This window comes from Gekko japonicus, unplaced genomic scaffold (genome assembly GCF_001447785.1).
Source record: "Gekko japonicus isolate JY-2015 unplaced genomic scaffold, Gekko_japonicus_V1.1 scaffold220, whole genome shotgun sequence".
Lineage (NCBI taxonomy): Eukaryota > Metazoa > Chordata > Lepidosauria > Squamata > Gekkonidae > Gekko > Gekko japonicus.
In genome coordinates, this window is record NW_015165836.1 from 1,411,360 (window position 1) to 1,433,751 (window position 22,392).

At 48.1% G+C, this 22,392-nt stretch overlaps 1 protein-coding gene across 1 annotated transcript in view; it reads left to right on the forward strand.

Annotated features, from left to right (window-relative positions):
- PLCH2 (phospholipase C eta 2) overlaps positions 1-22,392 on the forward strand; it is a gene marked incomplete at its 3' end in the record, with an annotated part of 135,966 nt that overhangs the window by 34,613 nt on the left and 78,961 nt on the right. The window contains exons 4-5 of the mRNA XM_015410927.1: positions 783-953; positions 9,043-9,136. Coding sequence (XP_015266413.1) covers positions 783-953; positions 9,043-9,136 — 265 coding nt within the window. The remainder of the gene's footprint in view (positions 1-782; positions 954-9,042; positions 9,137-22,392) is intronic.

The window sequence follows — 22,392 nt, forward strand, 5'->3', positions numbered from 1 at the left end:
CTTTGGAGACATCCCTTCCTGAGCTAAGACAAAAAATGTGTGAGCCGGAGGCTAAAAAACTGTGAGCTAGGTCACACTAACTCAGCTTAGAGGGAACACTGGTTCTAACTCTTTAGTGTCATGCATCACTAGGTGGTGAGCTAGACTTGTTTTTCGGGGGGCTGAGAGAGCTCGGAGAGAGCTGGGACAGACCCAAGGCCACCCAGCTGGATTCATGTGGAGGAGTGCGGAATCGAACCCGGCTCTCCAGATTAGAGTATGTTGCTCTTAACCATTATACCACGCTTCCATGGCTGAGTGGGGGTTCGAACCTGGGTCCCCCAGATCCTAGTCCAATCCTTGCTTAGACCATGCTGGCTTTTTTGCATACAGCAAGCGGACAGGAGCTGTGTGCACCGAGTATCCCAGTGATCCTTGGGGTCAGTGTTCCCTCTAAGCTGAGTTGGTGTGAGCTAGCTCACAGTTTTTTAGTCCCCGGCTCACACATTTTTGTCTCAGCTCAAGAAGGAGGGCTCCAGAGCAAACTAATTTATGCAGCCGCCAAATCGCTCGCTCACAACTTTAATGAGAGTAGCTCACCAAGTAGAATTTTTGCTCACAGGACGCAGCTCAGAGGGAGCATTGCTTGGTGTCACGATTACACGAAGAGTCTCCCCATTTTCATGTATGAATGGATGAGCGGCACGAAAGTAGGGCTCGGCACTGAAACGTTTGGGCTGCTGGATGACGTGGCTTTGGGGGGGAGAAAGCCTGCTAATCGCTACCTTGTTCTGGGTCCCCAGGAGGCAGATACGGATGACAACCAAGGGACTCTGGACTTTGACGAGTTCTGTGCCTTCTACAAGATGATGTCGACCCGACGGGACCTCTACCTGCTCATGCTCAGCTACAGCAACCACAAGGACTACCTGGACGTCGATGACCTGAAACGCTTCCTTGAAGCTGAACAAAAGGTAGGAGTCGGGGACCTCCTCTGCCCAGTGTTGGAGTCCAAAGTCCCTGGAGGCTAAGTGAACTCCCCTCCGATTTATGACTGCCACTTCCCAACAGCCCCGGTAAAAGGAAGCCAGAAAAGACATTTAGGATGTTGCTCAACCACTTGAGTTTTGGAGCCCCTTCACTGTCCCTCCTTTTTTCACCTGTATCTTTGAACCATTTTTTTTTGTTTCTTCTTTTTGCTCTGCCCCTTCAGTTAGTTCCTTTCCTGAAAAGGGCAGGGTGTAATTCAGAGTTGAATACACCTAGAATTGTAGTACACATTCCTAATTGGCCTTGAATCAAGGTCTGATCTCCCATTTCTGTCAGTTTGGTATAGTGGTTAGGAGCACGGACTCTAATCTGGGAGAACAGGGTTTGATTCCCCACTCCTCCACATGCAGCTGCTGGTGTGACCTTGGGTCAGTCACCAGTTCTCTCAGAGCTGTTCTCTCAAGGGCAGTTCTCAAGAGAGCTCTCTCAGCCCCACCTACCTCACAGGGTGTCTGTTGTGGGGAGGGGAAGGGGAAGGAGATTGTAAACCGCTCTGAGACTCCTTTGGGTAGTGAAGGGCGAGGTATAAATCCAATCTCTTCTTCTCTTCATTTCTGACACTGGCATACCCTGATCCCACTTCAAAGTGACCTTTTCAGTGTCTGCTCTGTCCTCTATGTTTATGACTGCTCTGTCCTCCGTGTGACTTCTGCTTTTACTTGAAACGCTTAGCCAATGTGAGCATCTCCTGTGACAACAAAGTCACCTCTGAAGATCTGGGAACTTGTCCAAGTATTTGCAGACAAACAAATAAATCATCTTGAAGGTTTATTTAAAAAAAATATATTCCTTTGCAGTTTCGATAGTGACCTGGAGATGGGGTGGATGCTTGAAGGAGGAGCAAGTGAGCGTCTCTCTAGCACAACCCCATGGTCCAGGTGGCCTGTCCCTTGAAGCAGTGCCCATAGGCAAGCACGGGGGAAAATGAACATCTTCGTCTCTTGCTTGAGAAACAAATGACTTCCCTTTTGTGGCCTTCTGTGCTTGCACATTCCTGAGGGTGTCCCGCATGTCTTTGGATTCTCTCAGACAGCCTTGTTTGTGACTAAGAATGCTGTCGTCCCAGCAAGACTACGTGTTGGGGGGAAAGCACCGGCTTTGTCCTAAAATGTCAAAGGCCCGTAGCTAGGATTTTGTGGCTTGTGGGGCAAAAATTTTTCTGGCAGGGCTGAAGTTCCCAGTGCAGAAAGAAAAGCCATTTAGCCAATAGAGAGCTGTTACCAGGATAGATCTCTAAATTGCAAGCTGTCAACTGCTTTAGATGACAGCTCTCAGCTGCCGCAAGGAAATAACTTCTGCCAGCCTAAGCATCAATTCTAATAACAAGCCAGCAGGTGGGGGTGATGACTTCTATAGTCAAGAAAGCTAACAGGCAGAAAAACTCTCTTAAAGGAGACCAGTTTCTAGACACAGAGTGAGAAGGTATCCTAGAGGTCACCTACTCCAACCCCCTTGCTCAGTGTGGGAATTAGTCAACTATAGCACCCCACTCTGCTTAAAAGAGCGCACACCTTTAAAAAAATGTTTAAAAATGATTGAAAAAAGCATTTACAGGAGGAATTCTTGTGGGGTTGTGCCTTTAAGAAAGGGGGTGGAGAACCCAAAAGCCCCACTGTAGCTATAGGCCTGATAAATTAATCTGGGGCAAATGTTGGGATGTGGAGTAAACCAGTCAGTTTTATCGCCCTTCCTTCCTTCCTTCCTTCCTTCCTTCCTTCCTTCCTTCCTTCCTTCCTTCCTTCCTTCCTTCCTTCCTTCCTTCCGGGGATGATCAGTTCCCCCGCCACCTTCCAACTACAGTCTTTTATTCTGGTCATTCCTCTCTCATTCCTCAGTTTGGTGTGGTGGTTAAGTGCGCGGACTCTAATCTGGGAGAACTGGGTTTGATTCCTCACTCCTCCATATGAAGCTGCTGGAGTGACTTTGGGCCAGTCACAAGTCCTCTCAGAGCTGTTTTCTCAAGGGCAGTCCTTGAAAGACACAGGGTGTCTGCTGTGGGGAGGGGAACGGAAAGGAGATTGTAAGCCGCTCTGAGACTGCAAGTGAAGGGCGGGGTGGAAATCCAGTCTCCTCTTTCTCTTCTCTTCTCTCTGTAAAGCACCACCAAGTCTTCATTCCCTCTCTGAGGTTTCCTAAACACCGTTCTTGGCAGTGAAGATAAGCTGCCAGATCAGTCCGCTCACAGGAAGGATCCCGGGGAACAGAGGAAAGAATAGCGATCGAGGGCTAGCGGGGCTTCCTCTCTTATCCCCACAGTGCTCGTTGTGGTTAGCAAAACGGGGCCGCCAGAAGTCAGGTGCGACTTGGTGCCACTTTCCACCAAATGTTCAGGTTTGCCTCGAAGCCAGGAAAACCTGTCGCGTTTCTATTTATGGTCTATTAGACAGCTCTCCGTGACGGAGCTTTTATTCCACACTGGACGCTAGCGGCAAGCATTATTCTTAATGCACTAATAAAACCCGATCCGTTTGCATTCTTTGACTCCTAATTTTGGACGGTTCTTCTCCCTGATAAGTGCTTAGTCCCACACGCTTTGCGCGCCTTGGAGTTATTTGTGTGCCGTGAACTGAACGGCAGTCAGTGACCTGCATGTGCCTCTGTGGTCTAGGTGTGCTCCATATTACCTGGTTAACGAGCTGTGCTTTTTGCCTCGGGGCCTGAACAACGGTGAAGTTCGTGTGCCTTTTGCGCCACCCTAGTTTAAACCTAAGCAATGTTTGCGGCAGATTAAAGGGCCCCCCCCCATCTTGTTTCCTGATGGGCTTATGTAGAGCTTTCATCAAAAGCAAACAAACACACCGCTGTTTCGCCTCTGGCAAAACATAAGTGGCAGATTTCATTCCCCCCCCCCCCACACGCACACAGCTTTTCACGTCCCAGGTATGCATAAATCGCACTGAGCTGTGAAGAATGCTAAGTATTGTGCTTTTTTTGCATTTGAATCGACATCTGGAAAAGTCTGGAAAATCATTCATCCTTCATTCATTTATTGGAAATCTTTAAAGTTCAGGGCAGCTTTGCTTTGTACATAGGACCTCTCTCTTCTCAGCATGTGGAAAATAAGTCCAAAATGTTGTTTATAGAACTCACAGTCACAAGATGTAGACACGGCTGATCACTTTGCTGTCTTAAGGGGGAGGCAGATGAATTTAGACAGGCTGGGCTGAATGGATTCTCCGTGTCCGGTTTACTCTCTCTGCTTAATAGTTAATGGAAGATATGCAGTACAGAGGGGGGAGGTGTTTCTTTCATGCCCAGCTTGTGGGTTTACTGAAATCATCCAGCTTCCTGTTGGGACAATTGAAAATGGGATCCTGGATTAGAAAGACTTTTGATTTCTCACGGCGGCCTTAGGCTCTTCTTACCAAATTATCTACCTTCATTCAAAAGCAAGACAGGAAAATATTTTTGATGGCCTAGGCTACATTTAGCACTGAATCTCAGAAATAGAACGGCCAAGGATTAGCAGTGTCACTTATTTTAGATGCCTGAAGCCAATCTCGGAACCTGTGAATCTGTTGTGATGGCAGCATCTGAGCACGTCCGGAGGGCTTTTCTCTCCCGGCTGAATAAGCACATCCAACCCTGACAATCTATTTCTTTTATTTCCGTTTACCTTACTTCGTTAATACCCTGCTTTTCTCACTGAGGGGGACCCAAAGCGGCTCACGTCAGTCTTCTCCACTCCATTTTATCCTCACGACAACCCTGCAAGGTGGGCTAGGCTGAAAGTGTGTGACTGGCCCACGGTCAGCCAGCAAGAGTCTGTGGCAGAGGAGGGATTTGAACCTGGGTCTCCCAGACCCTGATCTGATGCTCTGACCACTCCACCACACTGAAGGGTATGGTGGGGCAATTCTATTCCAGAAGAAGAAGAGGAGGAGGAGCAGTTGCAGCAGCAGCAGCAGATTGGATTTATACCCCGCCCTTCACTTGGAGTCTCGGAGTGGCTTACAGTCTCCTTTCCCTTCCCCTCCCCACAACAGACACCCTGTGAGACAGGCAGGGCTGAGAGAACTCTTTCGAGGACTGCTCTTGAGAGAACAGCTCTGAGAGAACTTGTGACTGACCCAAGCTCACACCAGCAGCTGGATGTGGAGTAGTGGGGAATCAAACCCGGTTCTCCCAGATTAGAGTCCCCGCTCCTAACCACGACACCAAACTGCTTTCCCCCCCCTGTTGTATTTATTTATTTACTTTATTTCTATCCTACCATTCTCCCTAATGGAGACCCAGAGCAGCTGACATCCTTCTCCTTGCTGCCATGTTATCTTCACAACAACCCTGCGAGAGGGTGAAGGTTAGGCTGAGAGGGCGGGACTGGCCCAAGGTCATCCAGCAAGCTTCCATGGCCAATTGGGGGTTCGAACCTGGGTTTTCAGGTCCCACCACGCTGGCCGCGTGTACGTTTAAGCCCCTAGTGTAGGAAGATCATGGTATATATTCCCCTGCTTGCTCTTCTGCGTAGTTAGCTTTCCATCTGTTTTTTTCCCCCCATGGTTCACTGGAGGCTGCGAAATGTGTCCTTTGCAGGGAGGTGAATCATGACATTGCGCGTGCCGCCATCCCTCTAAATGAGTTAGCTTTGGTTTCCATGTCACTGGACTATCGATCCTACTGATGTCAAGAAGGGAGGGGGTAATGAACTCTGGGTGCACGGTTTGGTCTGTGTAGACAATCAAAAAGCCCGTGGGCTTGCCAATTCCCTCCTTTGCTGGGGAAGCGCCTCCTGCTTTACTCCAAGTAGTAAACGTGACTAGCTCTGGATTGTGTTCAGGATCCACCCAAGGCGTATGAATGTATCCAACAGTGCCTCGTATCCCCCTGATAAGCTTGCCTTCTGTTCTTTATACATATGCCCCTTCATTTGAGTGTGATTTCCCATCCTCATATCTCACTTGGCCGGCTGCCTCTTCCTCTCCTACCTTTCTCTATCTCTTTCCTGCCCTCATACTCACGTGGCTGATCTGTATCTGGGCTAGGGTTGCCAGTCCCTGGGTTGGAGCCACTCCCCCCGCTTTAGGGCTATCAGAAAGTGGGGAGTGGTGGAAATGGCCCCTGGGTGCTCCATTATATACTACGGGGACTGGTCTCCATAGGGTATAATGGAGAATCGAACTGTGGGTATCTGGGGCTCGGAGGCTGGGGGTTTTTTTTAGGTAGAAGCACCAAATTTTCAGCATAGCATCTGATGCCTCTCCTCAAAAAACCCTCCAAGTTTCAAAAAGACTGGACCAGGGGGTCCAATTCTGTGAGCCCCCAAAGAAGGTTCCTCTTCCTCCATTATTTCCAACTAGCAGTAAAGCCCATTGTGAAAGCAATACAACGAGATCTAGAAAGAGGCTCTGGGGGAGTGCTCTGGCTTTGGGCAAACAGTGTCAATTTGCTGTGGTGACCTCAGCAGGGTATAATGACAGAGTCCACTGTTTTCTCCAGATGAACTGATCTCTGCTACCTGAAGAGCAGTTGTAATTGTGAGTGATCTGTAGCCCTCACCTGGAGATTGGCAGCAATTGTTACCCAGGACAAAGTGGCTGGTTTGGAGGGTGTAGTCTATGGCATTCTACCTGTCTGAGGTCCCACCCCTCTGCAAACCCCACCCTCTCCAGGCTCCACCCCTCAAATCCCCAGGAATTTGTCAGCATGTAGTTGGCAACCCCATCTCCTTCCCAGCTAACCATCAACCTACCATTATCTGCCCCTTTGACTTCAGCTGACTTCTGCCCTCCCTTCTGCAGAGCAGTTGTAATTCTGAGTGCTCTCCAGCCCTCACCTGGAGATTGGCAACAATGGTTCCCTATGTGGGACTGACTGGTTTGGAGGGTGGAGTCTATGGCAGTGTACCTGTCTGAGGTCCCACCCCTCCTCAAACCTCACCCTCTTCAGGCTCCATCCCTCAAATCTTCAGGAATTTCCCATCTGGAGTTGGCAACCCTATCAGGATTGGCCCCAATGTGTTTTCTCCCAAAGGCCAAAGTAGGTGACAGGACCAAGCTTAGTTGCCTACCAACAGGCACTGAGGGGAATGTAGGGTTGCCAGCTCTAAGGAGGGAAATACCTGGAGGTTTGGGGGGTGGATTCTGTAGAGGGCAGCATTGGGCAGGTGCAGTGAAGTCCAATCAGCTTCCATATGCAAAAGACCTTGAAGGTTCCATATGCAACTGACATTCCAACTGCCTTGCGGGGAGGGGGGTGAGTTTGAGGTGTGGAATGCAGTGAAGTCCAATCAGCTTCCATATGCAAAAGACCTTGAAGGTTCCATATGCAACTGACATTCCAACTGCCTTGCGGGGAGGGGGGTGAGTTTGAGGTGTGGAATGCAGTGAAGTCCAATCAGCTTCCATATGCAAAAGACCTTGAAGGTTCCATATGCAACTGACATTCCAACTGCCTTGCGGGGAGGGGGGTGAGTTTGAGGTGTGGAATGCAGTGAAGTCCAATCAGCTTCCATATGCAAAAGACCTTGAAGGTTCCATATGCAACTGACATTCCAACTGCCTTGCGGGGAGGGGGGTGAGTTTGAGGTGTGGAATGCAGTGAAGTCCAATCAGCTTCCATATGCAAAAGACCTTGAAACACTGGGCGGGACTGCACAAAGCAGCCAGTCAACCCAGCCAGCGTCTTCTGACTGACAGTTCAAGCGTCCATACACTAAAGGAGTGCATTTTAGAACTTTGGCACCCACTACTCAATTATATATAAGGAGAGATGGCAAGAAGGCATTTAAAAAGAACGAGGTCACGTTAAATGCAATGGCCAGCTCACCTGGAAATTGCTTTGGAGTTCAACCGTGCTTCTTCCCTCCCCTCTCTCAGAGCCTCCTGGTATGTCCCCCGCCAGCTTGTCAGCCTCTCCTGGGAACCCTGTTTTGAACTGTATCATTTTATATGCTTGTACTAAAAAGAAAGAAAAAGATTTCCTTGCACACAGAAAGCTAGCTGGAACCGTTCTCCTTGAGATACTACATTTCTGAATGGCGAGGGTTTTTTTATTTTGCATGGAGGAACAGACCCAATAACGCCTATCTGAGTCTTTTTAACTGGAGGTTCTGGAGATTGAAGCTGGGACCTTCCGCCCTTTCCCAACCTGGATAGGGTTGCCAAGTTACGGCGGGGGATCGTGTGTCTTTGCAGAATCCGTGCCACGGGGATGGCGAGATGCGTTGCACCACCGTCGGCAGGACATGACGCTACGCGTCGCTCTGGCAATGGGGCTCCAAATAGCCCCGTTGCCAGAGCGACGCGTAGCGTCATGTCCTGGCGATGGCAGTGCAACGCGTCTCGCCGTCCCCGCGGCACGGATTCTGCAAAGACATGCGGATCCCCCGCCGCAATTTGGCGAGATTTGGGAGCCCTACTGGAGTGCATCATTGCTCTTGAGGTACCAAACAGATGCTTTCTCGGGCTTGATAAACTGGCCATCCTTAATGTAGAAACAAACATAGTCCTACATGATCCAAGCCCCCGTTCTCGATAACAAATCCCTACAGGGCCAGATCTGTAGCCTCAGCAGCAATAGTAAAATTAATAGACTTCCTCTGTGTACTCCGGGGGGCTCCCAAGTAATTACCGCAACCGATTTTTCTCCTCTCCTTTGTGTCCAGGACTTCTGCTACACAAACGAATTTCTTGACAGCCCAAATCAAATTGGATATTTTTGCCAGAGGCAGATTGCCAGAGGCCAGACACCACTTGGGGATGAAACTGACCCGGAAAACCAAAATCTGTGCTTTGCGTTCCACCCCAGACAACCCAGCGATGCTTTATGGGACTTTTTTCCCCATTAGGTAGCCCAGCCTATTGAAAGTGACATTGATTGGCAGGAATTGGAATCTTACTGGATGATTGAAACTGGGGGAGGGGGGAGGGATATCACTCACGGCCAGAAAACAGCCCAGTAGCATAATGGACAACTCTGGGACAAGAAGTATTGTTTAGAAGATCTGTTTTTCTCCATTTTATTTTTGTTTGTTTTATATCTCCCTCCCCCGCCTTTTTTTCCCCTTGTCTTTAGATGAACAATGTGACCAGAGAACACTGCCTGGAAATTATCAATCAGTTTGAACCATGTCCAGAAAGCAAGCAACAAGGAGCGCTCGGGATTGACGGTAAGACTCCAGTTTGCTTTTGCAGGCAGGGCCGAGAAAGCGGTGAAATGTTAGGTAGCGGAGGATGCCTTGAGTGAATGTGGTCTTGGTTCTACAAAGAATGGACATCTTTCTGGTGTGTTTTTGCTGTTGTGTGGTCTCGGTTCTACAAAGAATGGACATCTTTCTGGTGTGTTTTTGCTGTTGTGTTTCGTTTGGCATTATTCATAGTACTGTTTTCAGGATGTTAAGAACAGAAGACAAGCCCTGGGGGATCAGACCAGTGGTCCACCTAGTCCAGCATCCTGTCTCACGCAGCAACCAACCAGTTCCCCTGGAGGGCCAACAACAGGGCAGAGAGGCCGAGGCCTTCCCCTGATGTTGCCACCTGGTTCTGGGATTCAGAGGTTGACTGCCTCTGAATGTGGAGGTTCCCTTTAGTCACCATGGCTAATAGCTGCTAATATACTATCCTCCATGAATCTGTCTAATCCCACCTTTTAAAGTTATCTATACCTGTGGCCAAGGAGCTGCGGTGGCTCAAGTGGTTAAGACACTGAACTGCAGGCTGTGGAAGGTCGGTAGTTCAGTAGTTCGAGACCCGGGTGCCGCATGACGGAGTGAGCTCCCGTCTCTAATTCCAGCTCCTGCCAACCTAGCAGTTCGAAAGCAAGAAATTGCAAGTAGATAAATAGGGACCACTTCGGTGGGAAGGTAAAAGCATTCCGTGCGCCTCGGTGTTTAGTCATGCCGGCCACATGACCACGGAAACGTCTTCGGACAGCGCTGGCTCTTCGGCTTTGAAATGGAGATGAGCACCGCAACCCTAGAGTCGGACTCGACTGGCTTTCGAGCAAGGGAACCTTTACCTTTACCTATACCTGTGGCCATCACTACATCCTCTGGCAGCAAATTCTACATTTCAGTCACTCTGTGTAAATAAGTATTTTGTCTATCCTGAATCTATTCCTCTTCAGCTTCATTGGATGCCCTCAAGTTCCAGTATTTTGGAAGAGGGAGGAAAAGTTCTCTTTTCAGCTCTCTCCACCCCATGCATAATTTTATAAACCTCTGTCACGTCCCTCCCTTAGTCATCTCTTTTCTAAACTGAAAAGTCCCAGACCCTTCATCCTTTCCTCATCCGGAAGGTGCTCCTTCCCCCTAATCCTTTTTGGTACCCTCTTCTGTACTCCTTCCAGCTCTGCAATGTCTTTTTTGAGATACAGCGACCAGAACTGTACGCAGAATTCAAGATTCAAAATGCTTTTTAATGATCTGTTTCTCACTTCATGGTTTCAAGTCCAGTAGCACTTCAGAGACAAACAGGAGTTTTGCTCTCAAGTTCTAGTATTTTGGGAAAGGGAGAAAAAAATTATCTTTGTTGAGGAGGTCCAGGAGGCATCATAGTAGAGCAGGTTAATACTGGGAAATGTCCCGCCCTTCCCTACCCTAGATTTCCCCACTCCATGATGCTATAAGCGATTAGGAGCACAAACAAGGGAATTCACCTGTTCCTTCCTTTCCTGTCCTTCCCCCCCCCCCAAGATTCTGTGTCTACTGAGCATGCGTGGGTTTCATTAAGTCAATTTTTGGGTCCCTCCCCCTTCCAGTTTGGTGTAGTGGTTAAGAGTGTGGATTCTAATCTGGGAGAACCAGGTTTGATCCCCCACTCCTCCACACACAGCTGCTAGTGTGACCTTGGGTCATTCATAAGTTCTTTCAGAGCTGTTCTCTCACAAGCAGTTCTCTCAGAGCTCTCTCAGCCCCACCTACCTCACAGGGTGTCTGTTGTGGGAAGGGGAAGGAAAAGGAGACTCTAAACTGCTCTGAGACTCCTTCAGGTAGTTGTCCGATTCCCCACGCATTCGAAATAAATCCACGTTTGAAGAACAAAGTCGAATTTATTATAAAGCAATGGTTAGCTCAGGAACACAAGAATTGTTAGGAATGACTACAGACCCCAAAGGGTAACATAATAAAGGAACTTGAACCAGGTTAGGACCAATGAGTCCAATTCCCGCTGGCGGGAATGTAGATAAAACTAGCGCTCAATTCCTTGGGAACACAACGGTTCTACAACATAAACACAGGTTCAGTTCTCAGGCATGAGATACATAATAGGCAAAGCAACGCCATAACTCCATCCCACCTCCAGCTGGTTGACCTTGAGCAGTTCCGCAGATGTAGTAAGCAACAGAAAGTAAATACCTACAAAGGAGGATACAGGGGGGAATGGACATAGCACAATATAACATGTATAAGAGAACACACCACCTTATGGCAGCTTGCTGACAGTAGTGAGGGGCAGGGTATAAATCCAATTTCCTCCTCCTCCTCCTCCTCCTTAAATTTACAAATTGTTTCCGTAATGCCTGGGGAGTCTGCTGAGCATGCCGCAACTCCTGTCTCTTCCATGGATGTCCTCGTTTCACTCCCCCACTGCACGGCCCACGACCACTGAGGTTGCTATAAGGAGGATGAGTGGTGGAGGTGATATTTTGCATCTGTTTCTCTAACACGTAAACCCAAGGTGCGTTACAACTCCATAGATGAAAGCTGGAATCAATTTAAAAAATGGCAATAAACTTCTTGTAAAATACAGTATCGTTTTAAAATGTCAAGTCACTCCGAATGTCTTCCGAAAGAAGAAGGTTTCTTATCACGCTTTGGTAAGTAATCAATGATTGGGTCAAAGCGGACTTCAGGGATTCCGCAGGAAGGCAAGACCTGCCCTTTGTAGTGGCTGACTTGCCTCCGGTAGAGCAGGAATATCCACAGAATATCTAAGAGCCCTGCTGGCAGGGAAGGGTGGCCTATTAAATCCAATTTAACAAACAAACAAATAAATAAATAAGAGTGTCCTATATTGATCAACGCGTGATGTGGTCCATGGGGTCGCAAAGAGTCTGTGCGACTGAACAACAATAAAATATTGATGAACAGAAGTGGATGCTTCGTTGTTCTTTCTCCCAACTGAGATAAGAAGGGACAATTGGTTTAATTGTATTAATGAGGGTATAGACAGAATCCACACTTTTTCCATCCACCGGTGCTACAAATTGCTGTCAAGTCACAGCCAACTTATGGCGACCCTGTCGGGTTTTCAAGGCAAGAGACATTCAGAGGGGATTTGCCATTGCCTGCCACTGCATAGCATAAAGACATAAGAGAAGCCAATGCTGGATCAGGCCAGTGGCCTATCCAGTCCAAGACTCCATGTCACACACTGGCCAGAAATACCAGGTGCCATCAGGAGGTCCAGCAGTGGGGCCACACTCTAGAAGCCCTCCCACTGTTGTTCCCCAGGCACCAAGAATACAGAGCATCACTGCCCCAGACAAAGTGTTCCATCCATAAAAGGTAAAGGTAAAGGTTCCCTTGCTCGAAAGCCAGTCGAATCCGACTCTAGGGTTGCGGTGCTCGTCCCCGTTTCAAAGCCGAAGAGCCAGCCCTGTCCAAAGACATTTCCGTGGTCATGTGGCCGGCATGACTAAACACCAAGGCGCACGGAACGCTGTTACCTTCCCACTGAAGTGGTCCCTATTTATCTACTTGCAATTACTTGCTTTCGAACTGCTAGGTTGGCAGGAGCTGGAACTACAGACGAGAGCTCACTCCGTCATGCGGGACACTCGGGTTTCGAACCGCTGAACGACCGACCTTCCACAGCCTGCAGTTCAGCGTCTTAACCACCTGAGCCACCGCAGCTCCTAATACCTTGCAGCTAATAGCCACTGATGAACCCCTGCTCCCTCTATGCTTGTAGCCAGTGGCAGTGACTTCCACATGTTAATTACTCTTTGGGTGCGGAAGTCCTTCCTTTTATCTAGTCTTTTATTTGTTCTAGCAACCCTGGACTTCATTGGTGGTCTCCCATCCAAATACTGACCACAGCCGATCCTACTTAGCTTCTACGATCTGATGAGATCAGGCTAGCCTAGGCCATCTGGGTCCCTTGGCCATTACAGGTGTTCAGTCGCTTAACAGAAATTGGTAGACTTCTGTTACCGCCAATCACAGCGGTGGCGAATGATCACTGTGCTCATCATGTGCTTTTGAGTTTTGCATAAGAACGTCACCAAAAATGCCTCTTGCATTTTGTGACCTTTTAAGCCTGCTGTTCGCGTACAAGCACGCACACACACCCCAGTTGGAAGGGGTCTAGCTCCAATCCAAAACAGATCTGGGGAGGGAAGGGTAGATGCATGAAATCCAGTCCTACCTGCCCCCCCCCCCCACACACACACCTCAGGGTTTGGACTGTGTGAGTTTGGTGTTGTGGTTAAGAGCGACGGACTCTAATCTGGGAGAACTGGGTTTGATTCCCTACTCCTCCACATACAGCTGCTGGTGTGGCCTTGGGTCAGTCACAAGTTCTTTCAGAGCTGTTCTTGAGAGACCTCTCTCAGCCCCACCTCCCTCTCAGGGCGTCTGTTGTGGGGAGGGAGAGGAAGAAGAGGTTGGACTTCTACCCTGCCCTTCACTCGGAAGCCACTCTGAGACTCCGAGTGAAAGGCGGGGTATAAATCTATTCTCCTCCTCCTCCTCCTCCTCCGCTTCATAACGTTATCTGAGCTACTATTATGCCATGATAGCCCATGGTCCCGGCATTTGTGTTATGAATTCACCTGCTTTACCACCTGTCTGCCAACGCCAGCCTCAGGTGTTCTACCAAAGGGCACTTGCCAAGGGGCACGTGACAAATTCATACACCCGATAAACAGGAAACACAGACCTCCCAGTATAAAGGAAGCAATATAAGAGAAACTGGGGATGAAAAACCTAAGAAGGTATGAACATTCAAGAACTAGAAGTTATAAGCAATTGTAATCAGTTTTATACTAAAGCATAAGTACTCAGAATGTACAAAATACAATATTTGGGCCTAATAGCCAGAAGTATACAAAATCAGAACATAAAATGTAGCAGTAATATCAAAGCATTTACAATTTAACAGTTATATAGCAACAGTTAGCAGCAATATTAGAACATATACAATGCAACAACTATATAGAAACAGTTTACAAAGCAGCCAGCTTTCACTTCGTTTCGTGGTGAAACTTCATCAGAAGCAAATCAACATGTATCGTGTCTTGATATCTCTTGGTTTATAATATCACCTTCCTAGTTCATAGAAGCACCTTCTTCTCTCAGGTTGCTATAGATAGTAGTAGGGTTAGCCCTTAGATTCTATGGGGAAATCTCTCATTTTTGACCTGTCTGCATAATGCTAAGCTCAAGGCTAAGGAAAGCCCGCTGCTTTGTAAACTGTTTCTATATAGTTGTTACATTGTATATGTTCTAATATTGCTGCTAACTGCCGCTATATAACTGTTAAATTGTAAATGCTTTGAAATTCATCCACACACACCCTTTGGAACTTTTGCATCTCCCTTGTATAGTTGCTCTCTGCATATTCTTAGAATCTGCACCTTTCTTAGAATGAAGGAGAAGTTATTGCTAACTGCTTCTCTTTTTCCCCTCTGGACTGCAGTGGGGGCCCAATCCAGAGGGAGACAGCAAAGGAGTGGGCAGCTGGGAGGAGGTGGGCCCGATGGGGGAGGGGATCCCAGTGTGAACATCTGTCCAGAGCCCCCCCCCGTACCTGTAGCCACCTCTGCTTCCACTTTAGTGTGTGAACCTCCAGTGGCGGGTGTGCAAAGTGTTCATTACCCTGGGAAGAGCTCTTTAGTAACAGCTCCCAACTCTATGCGACAAGCCAGCTTCAAGCCACCAGCAAGAATCCCGAGCGGTGGATTTTTCCTCCTCCTTTCCAGCCGCCGGGCAGAGTTAGCAGCCTTCACTTAATTAGTTGTGGCAACTTTTTAAAGGCTTGGCTTTCTACTTCAGCCCTTCTGAATGAAGCGGCAGGTCTTGTTTGCAGGGAGCCCCATTAGCGGAGGGGCACTCTTCCCTTCTGGAGTGGAAGGAGTGAGTAATTTGTCAGGGCAGCTCCTGCTTGGTACGGGAACATGCGGAGCACCCGATGAATATTTCATCCCGCCCGGTTTTATTAGGCTAGCTTCCCCCTGCGATTCTTCAGTTTTCTAGAACACGTCTGGCGATGGTGTGAGTCGACGCCTTTGCGTGCTCTCTCAATGCGGCAGGGTCATCCTGTCACTGACTTCTGGAACAAGGGATGTTAAGAATAGTGGAGGGCAGTGTTCCCTCTAAGCTGAGTTGGTGTGAGCTAGCTCACAGTTTTTTAGCCTCCAGCTCACAGATTTTTGTCTTAGCTCAGGAAGGATGTGGCTCCAAAGCAAACTAAATTATGCAGTAGCCAAGTCGTTTGCTCACAACTTTAATGCCAGCAGCCCACAAAATAGAATTTTTGCTCACAAGACTCCACAGCTTAGAGGAAGCATTGGTGGAGGGGAGCCCAGGCAAGCCCAATCTTGTCCAATCTCGGAAGCTAAGCAGGGCCGATCCTGGCAAGTACTTGGAAGGGAGACCTCTAAAGAATACCAGGACCGGGACGCAGAGGCAGGCAATATCAAGCCACTTCTCTGAATGTCCTCCATGCCCCAGTAGGAGTCGCCAGAGGTCACTGTGACTTCTAGGCACAGGCACACACACACAATGCCAAAAACAAACAAGAAAGAATAGTGGAGGGACAGAGGTTGCTCGATTGATTATTCCTGCAGATCACAGAATTTTTTTAAAAAACAAGCGAACAAGTGAGAAATCGTGAGACACACGGGGACATCCCATTCCCTCTCCTAGCTCCCTGCCCCCCACACTTTTACCACTGTAACCAGCCCCCCCATCACCACCAGTGTTCCCTCTAAGCTGAGTTAGTGTGAGCGAACTCAGTTTTTTTAGCCTCCGGCTCACCCATTTTTGTCTTCGCTCAGGAAGGAGGGCTCCAGAGGATACTGATTTACACAGTAGGCAAGTGGCTCGCTCGCAACTGTAATGCCAGTAGCTCACAAAGTAGAATTTTCGCTCACAAGACTCCACAGCTTAGAGGGAGCGTTGATCGCCACCATGGCTTCTGGCCTCTGATGCTGGGCCCGGCACAGCTCCCTGTCCATGAATCTTTTTTCTTTTTAATGTTTTATGATTTTCCTGCAAACATGATGGGTCCCCCCAACTTTGCAGGACTGTTTTGGGCCAGCGTGGCCCCAATCTACAGACTTAAGTATCTGCAGATGACACCACACTTTGCTATTAGAATATACGAGCAAGGACCCACGATACTCACCAGTGTCCCTTCCCCCTCAGCTTCCTTCTGCCCCCCCCCATGGCTGCCACTGCTGGGGCCACCACGGCTCCCAGCCACCATCCCCACCACTGCCACTGCACCCGGTGTGGCTCCCGGCCTCTGCTGCTGGACCCGCCTTGGCTCCTAGCCACCCCCCGCCACTGGGCCTGGCACAGCTCCTGGCCTCTACTGTCAGGCCCACTGTGGCTTCTTCTTAGGGACCGCTGAGGGTCCCCTGGTACATCTCACAGCGGTCACCAGGCTATGCCTCAAAACCCTATCTGAATTATATGACCTTTCTCTGAACTGGAACTGAGCATTAGGAATTTTCTGCTGTGTGACGTTTTCTTTTAAACGTGCACAAATGCCGTTTGACACAGCTCCTCTTTCCTTCACTTCCTAAGCATCTTCTGTCTCCTTTAAGTGGCTGATGTGGCACTGTTGAAAAAGGCACCCTTGATGTGAGTGTGCACACGGTTGAATCGAGATTTTTGTGTGTGTGTGGCACTGCGCCCAAGTACTGCGGCACCTCTGTGCACGAGAATGAACTGAAAGCGCAGAAGGCTGTGGCAATAATTGCACACAATCCAATTCTGGAGTTATTCTTGGACATCCTGTTAGTTAAACCAAAACCGAAAAGGAATAAAACTTAACAGGGGAAACCCATTTGTTCCCGGTGTCAATACCCTCCAAGCCTTTCTTGCTGTGATCACACAGAAGAGAAAGTGGAGGCGCTCGTAACACACATTCGCATGTTGATCGATGCAGGTTTTCAAGACAGCCTCTAATGTAGAGCCCCATGTGCGAAAACAACTCTTATCTTAAATCTGAAAAGGAAAAGACGCCAACAGCGATAGATTTAGACATGCATACAAACAATATAACAAATATCTCTCCGGCCTGCTCAAATGACCTTTCTTGAATGATGTGTTCTGAAATGTGAACGATATGTCCACCCGCCCTACCAAGGCACGTTCTTCACACACACACACCCTGCAAATGTCCACCTTTTCCAAAAGCTACCATTTCATAAACCGCATCCTTCAAAGTATTGATTTTGTTCAACTGGATTAAGTTAGAAGCAGACAGGAAAATGATTGGGCCTGCCTTGCTTGTAATGATAAGAAGGCAGGAGAGGGGAGGAGAACTGAGTGACGGTTCAAAGCGAGCCAACACTTGCCAATGCGCTTTTCGCCCAAGCATGGTGTAGTGGTTAAGAGTGGTGGGCTCTAATCTAGAGAACTGGGTTTGATTCCTCACGCCTCTTCCACTTGAAGCCCGCTGGGTGACCTTGGGCAGTCCCAGTTCTCTCAGGACTCTCTCAGACCCACCTACCTCACAGGGTGTCTGTTGTGGGGAGAGGAAGGGAAGGTGATTGTAAGCTGCTCTGAGGAGTTGTTGTTCAGTCGCACAGTCGAGTCCGACTCTTCATGACCCCATGGACCACATCACGCCAGGCCCTCCTGTCTTCTGTCATGCTCTGGAGTCTGCTTAATTTCATGTTTGCTGCATCGATAACATTGTCTGGCTATCTCATCCTTTGCCGTCCCCTTCTTCTTTTACCTTCAATCTTTCCCAGCAACAGGGTCTTCTCCAGTGAGTGTTCCCTTCTCATTTGGTGGCCAGAGTATTTGAGCTTCAGCTTCAGTATCTGGCCTTCCAGGGAACAGGGTTGACTTCTTTTAGAATTGACTGATTTGATCTCCTTGCAGTCCAAGGGACTCTCAAGAGTCTTCTCCAGCACCGAAACACCTGGTTCAGAGTGACTAGATTTTTACCAGATGGGCTAATAAATGTGGCTGGGGAGGTATATATTTTTTGTTTTTATTTACATTGTATATTACATTTTCCTGGAGTCTATGTAAGCGACAGATATAGTGCAGGAGCATTGTAACCTGCTGTGTATTAAGGTGGTCCCTTTTTTTGTCCATTTTATATATTTATCACCCTTTGGGGTGAGTTCCATTTGGATTAAACCTCACTGGCCAGTGGCCACCAGTGTCCATGACAGGATTGCCAACCTCCAGGCGGGGCCTGGAGATCTCCCGGGATTACATCTGATCTCCAGATTATAGTTATAATAGCGGGGGATCTCCAGCCACCACCTGGAAGTTGGGAACCCTCACAAGCAGTTAATCCCCCTACTCTAACAGGGAGTGGGGGGGAGCCCAAATTATTGCATTCTTTTCATAGCAGCCACAAAGCCTCCTTGTCTTTTGCAAACATTACATTGTGTGCCTTAAAAAAAAAGAAAGGCAACTTCAGATATCCAGGGTGAATACATAGCAATACACTTCAGGCCCGGTTGCTAGGAAGTCTATAGCAACAACATTGACAGAGCTGTCAGTGCCCAAGAACAGACACAAAGTCAAACAGCCCAGTGCTGTTGGGGGGGATTAGGGAATATCTAGCCCGGAGTGGCAGAGAGCTGAAAGACTCAGATCCGCCAGCTGAAAAATCAAAGCCGATAGCAAATCACCAGGCTGGCCGAGGGAAGGTTTCAAAAGCCCCGGCTGGGGTTCTGGGGTGGGTTGGAGGAACCGCACGGGGAAGAAGTGGCACTGGAGCGGATTTGCTCAGTCCAAATCCATATCGGTTGCCCCCCAGGAGTGGTTGCTTGAAAGGCTTCCCGCAAAAAGTGGCCGAAAACAGGCTTGGAGAGTTTTGCTGCATCTGAGGAACAACCTTGACAGATCCCACTTCATTTCTCTGGGCCGATTTCGTGGCTTAGTTAATCCTCCGTGGACGTGGCTGGCTCAAACGCCATAGATCCTACCTGCAGAAGAGCACGTTTTCATGGTGCATTTCCCTGCTCTAGATCATTTTCTCAGCTAGTTGAGCTTTCGATTCATTGCCCTTGCAGCTGATGATTTAGCGAGTTGTGGCCTATGTGGACACGGAAGGGTGGGGTAGGGATGCCAGCCTCCAGGTGGGACCTGGGGATCCCCCGGAATTACAGCTCATCTCCAGACTACGGAGGTCAGTTCCCCTGGAGGAAATGGATGCTTTGGGGAGTCGACTCTATGGCATTATACCCAGGTAGGGTTGCCAGATCCAGGTTGAGAAACACCCGGAGATTTGGGGGAGGTGGAGCCTGGGGAGGCCGGGGACCTCAGTGGGGTACAATGCCATAGCGTCCACCCTCCAAAGCATCCATGTTCTCCAGGGGGCTGGCATCTCTACTCCTGGCTGATAAGGATCTGCTAGACTCAGGCAGGGTCTCTGCAGCCCATTTGCCTGTGGTGATGGGCAGCAATCCCTGTTTCCTATTTCTTTGATAACACTACCTGCTCTTCTTCAGCCAATCCGCAAAATCCACAAAAAAGAACCCTGGGTGCATGCTTGCCTGCCTTATGGATGTCATTTTAATGAATGTGAGTTTTCCCCAAAACAGTCAGGAAGGGGGAAGGATTTCACCCATCGCTAACTTAACCTGCTTTGTATGGACCACCTAAGCCCTGTATGCAGGGGTCATTTTGTAGAAAAAGAGGTGCAGGAGCTCATTGGCATAGCTCATTAGCATAACTTATTTGCATATGCCACACCCCCTGATATCACCGGAAGTGTGTCAGAAGGCAACACCCACCACTCAGGCTCCACTGGACTGTTTTGGATTCCTAGCTATTGGGGGGGGGGGAGAAACGTGCAAATCTGTCCTCGCAGAGGAGGGAGAGCTTGTACCTGAATAAAACTTGGTCTTAAAAGTGCCACTGAACTGTTTTGGACCGGGGGGGGGGTACCTGGCTGCTTCTTGCTCTGACTGAGGGCTGCTGGGAGCAGGGGGCGTGGCTTGTTTCATGTGCCCGCCCCCTGCGCTCTTTACTGCCGGAGCTTCGCTCCTGTGCGCTGCTGCAGGAAATGACCCTTGCCTGTATGTCTTTTTAAATATATATATATATTTTAATTTGGTTTTATAGACACAATACGAACACAGTTTTACATAGCACATTGAGATGAGCGGACCATAAAGAGCTGCCTATCATGCTATTACATATCTCAATGAGTCAGGTGAATTATAATTATCCACAAATGAAGTGATTGAGCATTAAATTACTCATTGAGACAAGCTGACAATCAGTAATCATAAGTAATGCTAGGGCATGTGTTTTAATTGGGCAAGCCATTGTCTCAAACATTGTGTGGGTTTGTGTGTGTGTGCGCGTGTGTGTAAGTGCTTGCATTGCTGGAAATCGTGGTAACTTCTGGTGGGCCCTCATGGGGCTTGGTGGCTTACTATTGCCTTTTTCTGTGTCCCAGCCCTGGTATTCCTTGGAGGTCTCCCATCCAAGTACTTGCCAGGGTCGGCCCTGCTTCGCTTCCGAGATCGGGCTTGCCCGGGCTCTCTGGGTCAGGGCTGCCCCCTTCGAATCCTGATCACTACAGCGGAGCCAAAAGTCTGGAGCAATGAAAGAATTTTTGCTCCTGAAATTCTTTAAGAATATCGAGTGCTCCAGCCTTGAACATGTCTTGCTGTCCTCGGGAGATTTGTTTGAAAAGCGGATCTTCTAAGACATCTGGCCATACGGCATCAATGTTTGAGTGCGGCTCATCAGCGTGGCCATAAGGGAGAGGAGAAGAGTTAGAAATGCTAAGTGGGGTGCCTGCCTGCTGACGCGCTAATAGGTGGCTATCCCAGTCCGTAGCCTGAAACTGGTCAGGTTTTCGCGAGCATCCCCACTGAACACTCGAAAATGTTTGGATATCTGAAGAAGTGAGCAGTGTCTCACGAAGGCTGTCATACCCTGCCACATGTTTTGTGAGTCTTTAAGACACTGCTGGACTCTTGCTCTTTTCTACTGGATGTTTGCAGGCATTCAGTGGGCTCCTCGGAAAATGAGCACCTGTGTATGTATGGATGCTTTAACAAAGGAGGGAGAGGAACCTCCTGTATGGGGATGAGTTCTGAAGCAAAGGAGAGTCTCTCAAATGGAGGGAAGGTGGCATGGTATAGCCGGATCTCATCAGATCTCGGAAGCTAAGCAGGATCTGTACTTGGAAGGGAGACTGCCAAGGAAGGTTCTGCGAAGGAAGGCAATGGTAAACCACCGCTGCTTAGTCACTTGCCTTGAAATCCCATTGCTGGGGTCAGCATAAGTTGGTTGCAGTTTGATGGCACTCCAAACACACACACACGCACACACAGTCTCTCCAATATTCCCTGTAAATAACTCTTCCTTGACATGACTTTGTTCTGGGGGCTGATGAGACCTGTAGCTTTTGCAGCCTTCTGAATTGATTCAGAAGGCCTTAAATAACGATGATTTCAATCTATCGCAGCAATTCAGTAGATTCTGAGCATGCTTCAAGTGCTTCTGGTTGCCTATGTGATGAATACTGCCAATCCATTCAAAATGTTCTTTATTTAGAGTACTTTTCTGCCAGGCAATGGAAACAAAAAAACCCACACTCCTACATTAATAGATTGGTTGGATAAAGGAGATATATACTTTAGTTAAATTAACTGCTCATCAGAATAAGAGAGGTATGTGTAGAATAGATCTTCTGTGGTCAAGAGCAATACAAAGAATGGGGATGATAATGGTATAAGTGAAATAGTATCGGCAGTCGCTAAGGAAAGGTTCTCTATGATTAGGGAGGAATATTGAAACGGGGTTTAGGTAGTTAGATTTAGATAGGCATTGTAATTTTAGATGTATTCTATATTTTCTGTATATTCATATGCATTTTGTATTTTATGAATTATTTTATTAAGAACAAAAAAAGAAATAAAAAAGAAATAATCAGGGCAAGTGTTCAGCTGGAAAGAAAAAAGCAATTCCAAGCCTTCAGCTTGTGAAGGTTTTCCCACCCAGAGCTATAGTCTTATGCAAATCAAAGCAGATTAGTTGACTGATGAACCAATGAGAACTCTGATGAAAGGTAGATCTATATTTATTCAATCTGGAGGCAAGCATTATTATTATTATTATTATTATTATTAATTATTATTATTATTATTATTATTATTAGTCATTTCGTAGAAAAAGAGGTGCAGGAGCTCATTAGCATAACTTTTTGCATATGCCACACCCCCTGACATCACCGGAAGTGTGTCAGAAGGCAACACCCACCG